At 37.3% G+C, this 9,027-nt stretch overlaps 1 protein-coding gene across 1 annotated transcript; it reads right to left on the bottom strand.

The window, feature by feature from the left end:
* Positions 1–343: 343 nt before the first annotated feature.
* LOC309442648 (serpin A3-4-like) lies at positions 344–8,535 on the bottom strand (the record flags this gene model as incomplete). Its single annotated transcript, XM_082058712.1, has 4 exons — positions 7,902–8,535; positions 4,699–4,969; positions 1,709–1,859; positions 344–532 (listed from the first exon to the last, which is right to left on the bottom strand). The coding sequence occupies exons 1-4, from the start codon at positions 8,530–8,532 to the stop codon at positions 344–346; spliced, it is 1,242 nt and encodes a 413-aa protein (XP_081914838.1). The 5' UTR covers positions 8,533–8,535.
* Positions 8,536–9,027: the final 492 nt, after the last annotated feature.

The following is a 9,027-nucleotide window of genomic DNA, read 5'->3' as shown; positions in this document are numbered from 1 at the left end:
AAGCAGGCTTACACAACCCTCTCCACACATATGCTCCTCATCTTCCTTGCTAGGAGATGTATCTATGCTCTCAGTATTACACAGGTCTGCTTTGTCCCAGATCTAATGACAGTTCTGCCTGAATGCAACCTTCTAAAACAAACAAACAAACAAAAAAATATCAAACAAGACCCAAACAAACATGCAACTATGACAACTTAAATTGATGAAGAGTCTCATCTACAAAAAATGGTGAATAACATCAGTTAAGAGGTGAAGAGCCCTCTGTAGCCATGCCATACTCATCAGGTCAAACACTTGATTTAATAGTGGCAATCACTGCATACTTAACATGTACATTGACTTAATCTTTTTTCAGAGGGTTCACAACTTTTCCCATGAAGAGCATATTGTTGCCCATAGTTATGGTCATTAGGAATGGCCTGTTGAATTTAATGGTAACCGGAACAGACATAGGCACTATTTCCATGCCTGTGGCAGCTGCTGCTTCAGTGCCTGTCTCATCCACATTTACCACAGCCTTATGAATAGCCTGTGAAGAAACAGACATGTTACAAGTCAAAGGTGTAAAAAATTGATCATCTGAATAAGAACATGAGCTAAAGGTTCCTGATGAAGCTATTGGTAAGAAACAAGCATCAGATGAACAGGTGTGAGTCCACTGCACAAAGGCAGCAAAGTTGGAAAAAAGTCAGCAAGCTACACAGCATAACTTTCCTGGCCCCAGAGAGGAAAAGTTCATCCCTGGCAGAGTGGCATGTCCCTGCTAGTGAAAACATTTGCTTGCTTTCTTTTCTTATTCCCTGCAGCCACTCGTGCGGATCTGTGAAGACAGACTAAAAAAAGATTGAGAGAGCAAGATCATATTTAACTGTCTATTAGAAGTTCATATAGTTGAAGAATTAACATGCAGATTAGCACAATGAATAGCAGCCTGAAATTATGTTTTTCATGTCTCTTAATATCTTGAAAAAAATGAGAGCAAAGGAGAAGGATCAGAAATGGAGGGCTAGAGCAGACAAACATGTAAGTTTTACCTTAAAATCAAGACATTCACAGACCCTAATTCACTAACTTCAACCAGAGGTCATCAGGGCAGTTGTTTCATTACATTAGACAGGGAAATTTGCACTTATTATCAGTTTTAAACTCTAGGTTTATTGAAGTATGACTTATCTGTAACTTTTGCCTGGACCTGGCACTAATGAGAGTCATTGCTCATAGGCTTGAAGCCAAACGTCTCTAACAACTGCATTTTCCTTTCTCCCAAATATTTTAAAAGCAAGTAGTGTTTTCCTCTCCCCTCCATAAAACACAGACAGTGATACATCCTACAGCTCCTTGCTTGCCTGCAGGCACATTAAAGGAGATAGACACAAAAAGAAGCAGCCATGTGACAACTGAAACAGGCTGCAGGAGGGTACCGAAGTGTGGATAGACAAGGATTTGGTTATCTCTGCTTTATAGGGTTGTCCCATGCAGATCAAAAAAGACTCTTAGATTAAAAAATGACAGACTCATAATCTGTTCCAACTCAACTGCACTGAGAGCTCATGTAACATGGGTAAAATACTCTGCATGCCAACAGCTGCTTTTTCATGTGAAGCAAAGCCTCTTTACAAGAGTTTTGCATCATGAATAATTGTAAAGAAAGAGACATAAGTATCAGTAACCATGGGCCCATAAACCAAAAGGCAATATGACTTACCTGGGAAACTCTGTGCTGGGGCTGCCCAGTAATCCCAGACAGGTCAGCCTTATCAGTGAATAGATCCTTGATGCCCATTTTATATAAAATAGTTTTTAGGTCATATGTCCCATAAAGACTGAATTTTGGAAGATACAAATTTACGGAGCCACTATAAAAGAAGTGCAAGAATATGGTGAATCTTTTGATCAGTTATTGCAGTACAACATAGAATCCCAAGAGGCAAACTCATTTTGCTTTCTCCCCAAAGATATTTTGCTTACAGGCCCTCTCTAGCCTACACAGGAGATGTGTAGTGACATTAATTTGGGGAGAAGAAAAGATTTATAACATGCTGGAAGGCTGATTGAGGAGCTAGGGCTGTAGGCTGGCTCACGGTCTGCAGTGAGCTGACCCATGAGCAGTGAGATTGACCCAGTGAACATTCAGCATAACAGTGCAGCTGCACGTTCCTAAGGATCTTCATCTGACGGTTTCAGAAACTAGAGATACTCTGCATTCTGCTGGAAGCACCTTCATCATGCCCGATAACTGAGGATACAGAGGATCCACCTTGTGAAAAAGTGATTCTTTCAGATGTCTCAGGCTGGGCACAAAAAGTCCAAGATGCCCAAATTCACTAGGTACTTTTGAAACAAAACAAAACAAACAAACAAACAAAGTTGGCCTGTGTGCTTATCATATAAATCAAGACAGAAAAAACAAAAATATATACCAAAGGAGCAGGACAGTATGTGGTGATGTGGTGGTAATTGCATGGATGATAAAGTAAAAAACAAAAGCACACTGATGGAATATACTTGATCAATGGAAAATTTTTTTTTCTATGTCAAGTCCAATGTCTGATATATTCAATTTTATTTTTAAGTGACTAGCTTGCTGCTTTCCATAAATGAATCAATGCTTCATATTTCTGACTCATTTCTTTCTTGCTCTTTCAGTAAGCATCTAACAATTCCTTTTCAAAGTTTAAAACCAATATTTACAGCTAGAAGCAGCATAATGAGACAGAGGTTAGTGATAATGCTGACAGTAGGTACTATTTTCTGCTGAGAGACCAGGACAACTGTTCAGGGTTCCAGGTCAGGGAGATGTGGATCACTTAATGAAGCTGGCCAAAGAGCACTTCATTCAGTGGACAAGTTGGAAGGAAAAGGCCCACTTTCCCAGTGTAACACAGCAGCTACTGCTAAGTCTGGCTGGTACCCAGAAATCAGAGTGCCTGTGGATCGATAATGGGTTGCTGATCTCTTACTTCTGCCTAATTTCTGACTGTGCTGATTGCTGTCTCGAATGAGGATGCAACTATCATTGAATCATCTGTCTTGCTATTACATAAAGATGCTCATTCACAAGCCCCCACTTGCTTTCAACATGCAGGAAAGGGAAAGCCATACGTACACACCAACAATGTGACCAGGCAGGAAGCACTGGGGTATACTTTCCAAAAGAGAAAGTGATGTTTTCTCCACAGTTCTTCCATTAAATAGATCTCAGCTGCCTGTAATGGCAATATTTTGGCACTGTCCTGTGTTTGGCGGCCAACAGTAATGAAAAGTATTCCTTCTGCATCTGTGTCAAAGTCAGTTTGCAGACAGAGAAACGGGGACAAACATATCTTGCCCATAGTCCCTAAGTCATTCCATATCCTACGTCAAACACAATTATTATGACCTCTCAGAGACTCCAAATAATAGCAATGCCAATCAGTTGCTTGAAAACTAGAGGGAAAAGCAGGTGTTTCTGTCAGTTTGCAGGAGACAACTGTCATGATAAAAAATGAGGACATTCATGAAACAAGCTCACCTTTGACACTGATGCCTTTTTATATTACAAGATTTACATCTCCCACTCATGGCTTTTAGGTAAGTTATTCCATTTTGGGGAGAGGGGAGGGGATGAAGAGAGAAAATATAAATCCTCTCAATTGTATTTAGTGTCTTTCTTTCTGATTTTAAAGGCAATTGTGTTTCTTTGATAAAAATGATTCATCAGTATCTTAATTCACCATCTTATTTGTCCTATAGTGATTTTAGTCATAAACCATATAGTTGCTCCCAGAAGTTTCAAAACTGTCAAGGTACACAGAGAATTACATATTTTTTGTCTTATTTTTAAATGAAAACAAATTTTAGATTCTTTTTATGAGACTTAACAGTGAATCAGAGTTAAGAGAATGACACTGGGTTTGGTATTCTGTATCAGGATGTCAGGTTCTTGAGAACTGATCATCTAAAACACAATTTTTAAATGTGTATCTGTGAAGGTCTGTAACACAACACATCAGATTTATGAATGGACACAAAAGTTTGATTCTGTAAATATGTTGTGCCTATGCTTGTACACATATTTTCTCTCATCAAAGGCTACTGCTACACATGACACTAGACTGAAGGAGTCTAAAGTTGTTTTTAGAAAGCATATAAACTTTCTGCCTACTAGTATCAAAGTCATCCTGAAGCGAGTGTAGCTTATGCCAATTTTGACTTCCTAAGTCTTCACAGAGCCTGAATATAGTGGCTCTGCAATGTGTCAGCTGCTGTGTACACTCATCATTGAACTTTATCCTCACAGTTACCAAATGGAAGTTGTTATTTCAGCATTAAATGTGCAATTACTAGCCACTCTAATGGGTAGAAATGAAGCTGAAGGAAAGTGGTAGGAATTTACTTGTAAACAGGAAAAGGCAGAAGACCTCCCCCCAAAAAAGTGAGAAGAGGTCTTCAGACAGAAAACGGAGGGTTATCAAGAGTTGAAGATTGGAAACAAAATGTGGAAACAGCAAAAGTGCTAAAGCTGTGAAGGTTTACACGTTGTGCAGTACTGAATGTGAAAGCACAGGGACACCAGAGAACCAGATTTCAGCTTTAGTCAGTTCTACTGTATATTAAAACAGAACTAAAAATAGTATCCTGATTCTGTGTCATAGCCCAGCAGACTGAAACATGTCTCCTTGTCTACCGTTTGAACCAAGAACTGCGGAATTTTACCTTTTTGAGACTAATGTCCTCCACCTTGACATACGTTCACAAGACAATCTTTTCTCCAGTTTCCTCATTTTTCCTTGATCAGGCAGAACAAAAAATGCTGAAGCACCTCCTTTGTAATCCATTTGCACCACAGTGGAAGACAGCTCTTCATCATAGCCATGCTTGAACATACCCAATCCAAACATCATTGGGACTTCAACAACCTTGTTCCCATCCACAAAGAATTTGCTCTTTTTAGTGTTTTTTGGATCAAAAGGTTTCTCCCATTGAGCTTGAAATATAAGAGACAGAGTTAAAGGATATTTTGAGGGCATGAAACCATAGGACATATCACCATAGGACACATTCACGGATGATAGAAACTGGTACAGTTGGATCAGCTTCAAAGACAAACCGGTTTGCAATGAGCACTTATCTTACCAAATACTCAGAATAATTCAGTAGTAATGCACAGTAAGTAGAGTGTGATGCAATAAATTCCCTCAGATTCAGAAAAATGAAGGGATTGAGGTTACTTGCAGAGAGAGGCTTTTATGTGCCACTTTAATTGATCGCTAATAAAGTCATGAAGAACTTAATTCTACCAGACTGCTGGGTTAAAAACCAAACCAAAACAACAACAACAGAAACCTTTTGTACTGTCATGCACACCATACTACATTTCCAAAGGCTCCTCACTTAGTCATAGTGAAACATTGGATTGAAACTCTGAAAAATTCTTATCCTCAGCAGAGAGGATTTTCTAAGTCAGATTCCAGGCATCCACTTCATCCATTTCAGAGGCTGAGGAGACTAACGAAAAGTTGGGTTTGTTTTGTTTGGTTTGGGTTTTGTTTGTTTGTTGTTTTGGTTTTTGTTTGTGTATTTATTTTTTTTAAGAAAGAGGTGTTTCTCTGTAGTAAATTTTGCCTTCTAGAACAAAACTACTTTTTAATTAAAATTAGTGAACAAAAGTAGAGCCACAATGCTAAGTAAAAGAAGTACCATCAAGAAAACTGAAACAAGATGCAACCTCTCTTGACTTCTGATTTCTATTTGAATGATGATTACTAGGCAGCTTTGGACAAATAAACTAATTGTCATTGCTATTTCCATCATCTGTGAAATAGTTATAAATAGCACTTATTTAGTTTAGTGAAACAAGAGTTAGTGCATATCTTGGGTTCTGAAAATACAAATTCACAACTGCTAATACTCTGAAGATGAGAAAAGTCACTACTTTTATGTTTCTTCATTAACAGTGACTTCTATCATCAGATATACAACACGCAGGACTTCTGCCTTGATATGCTTAAGAAGAATTAAAAAAAAAAAAAAAAAACAACAAAAAAACAAAGCACAACAACAAAAAACCACCACAGCAAAAAACCCACACACAAAAAAAACCCAAACAAACAAACAACAAAACAGAAACCAACAACAATAAAACAAACAAAACCAAAACAAAACAAAACCCACCAGGTAGAATGAATCACAGAAATATGAATGATGCAAGTCCTGAAACCTTTATCTAGTGCTCAACTCAGGACAAAAAAAACACTGATTTCAGAAAGAGCTTTGCTTGATTAAAAACTGAGTAGGATGTTAGAATTTAACATACAGATTAGACAGAGGTAATATTCACTAATCTTTTCTACCTTTTCAGAGAACTGTTATTCCTATGCTCTCCTCTCTCTTAGGAGGCTACCTTCCAGGGATTGCACCTTTCTCAAATGCTTCACAGCATTCAAGTGTAAAAATGAACCTAAAGTATGATATTTTGTGTTGACCAGCTTACCTACAGCATGATAAAGGACTGATGTACTGTAGTGGAATAGCATGTCTGCTGGCTGAGAGCCAGGAAAATATTGCCAGACTTTCGTCCTTAGGGAAGGACTTCTACACTACGCTATACCACGAAAAAAGGGGGAGCAGAGTCACCAGTACTGTGCAAGTAAGGTTGTAATGCACAGAGAGTGGACAAGAGCCTAGAAGTATTGACTGGTCATAGAGGTACCCGAGCTTTAGAGATCCTCTCCAGATTAATCCCACCCTACAGATCCATTAGCATTAATTTACTCTCAATGTCAAGAAATTTCAGTAATAAGAACTAATATATAATTAATCAAAAATACACCCTTATTTTTAGAACATACAGAAGTTATCTGTAAAACAGTTATCTTTAATACAAGGTTTCTCAAGCTTTTGTCCCCATTGTGCTACTAAGTTTATTCACCTTCAAACACCTTTCAGTAAAAGAAAAATCAATGTATTTTTCACCTGTTTTGAAAGATGTGCCTGATGCTAAATAAAAGCCTATCCTAAAAGCATGATTTGAGACAAAGAAGTAGGTGTTCAAGAGTATTAAGAAGCATCAGTCATCCATATTCCAAACAGTTCCATCTAGCTGTGGTCAGATCTTCAGACATTAGCACAAGGAGCAGAGACACAGATGAAAAGCAAAACAAAACAAAAATATGGTTTTGAATAACTTTTGGAGAAAGCTTCATATTGGAGAGGAGAATGGAAACATCCAGGTTTACAGTTTTTAAAGAATATATTTTCTTTTTAAAGAATAGCATTTCTAATATGTCACCTCAATTTCAACTACAAAGATTAATAATATTTTTATCAGACAAATTACATTTTTTTTTTTCTGAGTAGAATTGCTTTGTTTCAGAATATGATAAAATGAGTAAGAGGGAGAAGGTTTGAAAGAAGACACAATATCTGTTATTAGACCACTGATCAAGCCTTACAGCCTCGCTCCTCTTCTCATTATTATTTGATACTGGTGAGTTGGTCTCTTCACTGGAAAATGTGAGAGTTTGCAAATTAAAAAAAAAGGTTGAAACCTATGCCTCATCAGGACTACAACTATACTATCAGTAAAGGCATAATTTATTAAAAAAAAAGAAAAAAAAAGGAGAACGAATGAAACTAAAGCTACTGTTACATGTTTGGCTTTGGATACGTGAACACACTCAGTAACAGCAGGACAACTGAGTAAACATATTTTCTCATATTTTCTTTTAGATAAGATGCTAAGTTTTACTTTAACAATGTTCTTTGAATTTAACACTGAAATTGCTAAACAAACAAACAAACAGACAAAAAGCTGAAAAAAAATAGCTGCAAAAAATATTGAAAAAAAAAAGCTGAAGTCCAAGACTGATCTGAGGAAATGATGTATGAAGTAGGAAAATATGATATGTATATCTTACCGTTAAAATAAATATAGCTAATAAGGAGAAGCTCAGTAAGTGGATCAAGGTTATTTATGAGGTCCTTGATTTTCCCATTGGTTCTTTCTGCTACGTGTTTGTTGATCTTTATCTGAGCTTGATCGGCCCTCTTGAAGTTCATAGGATAAACTTCTCCTCCGTAGAAGGTTCTCAGGTTATTTAAAAATCTATGTTGTGGCTTCAGTCTGTCAAGCACATACAGGACATTTCCCATATTCATCTGTGACCCCTCATTATTTCTGTTTATCATTTGCATGAGTTGACCATAACCTTCATGTATTTCATTTTCAGAAATCTGTGGGTTAAAACTAAGGACCTTAAGAATCTGTGTCAGAGTCTCTGATCTGGCACCCAGCGTCAGCATTGCAAAGGCGGTAGAGATGCTCAAAGGAGAGAAGAAAACATTCCCATTGTTTTCACCAGAAGAAACCTCTTTGAAGAAGCAACATGCAAACTGACAAACACTCTTCTCTACAGTCTTTAGTGGCACGTTTTGGTTTTCTTGGCCTCTTTGATTTTGGTTTCTTACAACTTGGTGATCAGGCTCACAGGGATAACTGTTGGAATGAATCCCAACAATTAAAAGACACACAAAAACCAATGTCTTCATGTTTCTATAACTCTGTAAAAGAAGAAAAGAAAAATTACATTTGGCTTACAAATCTTTTTACCTTGTGCTTAGTAATAAGTCAGTCACTTTACTGCACAGAGCTGGCTTGCTACCAGTGATTCCAAGCCATTTGAACTCAAGGATGCCAGCTTTCTATTTCACAGAGTCAGATTCTGGAAAATTACTCAACCTACTGAAGAAGTTATGACAGAATAAAAATTAAAGTCAAACAGGGATGAAGTAATACCAAAGACGCCCTCATTAAGGTTAGGCTACAATTCTTTTGAAACTGTTTTGTTTCCAGTGTTCTCTTTTTAATGTGGCTTTAAGTGATAAAAAAGCTGTAAGTCAAAAGTACAAGTCCATAGAGCAGAAAGTAAAGGAATCAGTCAAGGCTAGTTGGTTAAGTTTAGCAAGATGAAAAATCAAAGCAGAAGAAAGACACAATATCCCTTCATTGTGAGCATGAAAATATTATACATTTTTTAATGAGCT

The sequence above is a fragment of the Streptopelia decaocto genome (genome assembly GCF_964273445.1).
Source record: "Streptopelia decaocto genome assembly, chromosome: 7".
NCBI classification, from domain to species: Eukaryota; Metazoa; Chordata; class Aves; order Columbiformes; family Columbidae; genus Streptopelia; species Streptopelia decaocto.
The sequence above is the reverse complement of the archived record's forward strand: the minus strand, read 5'-3'. Positions and strand labels throughout refer to the sequence as shown.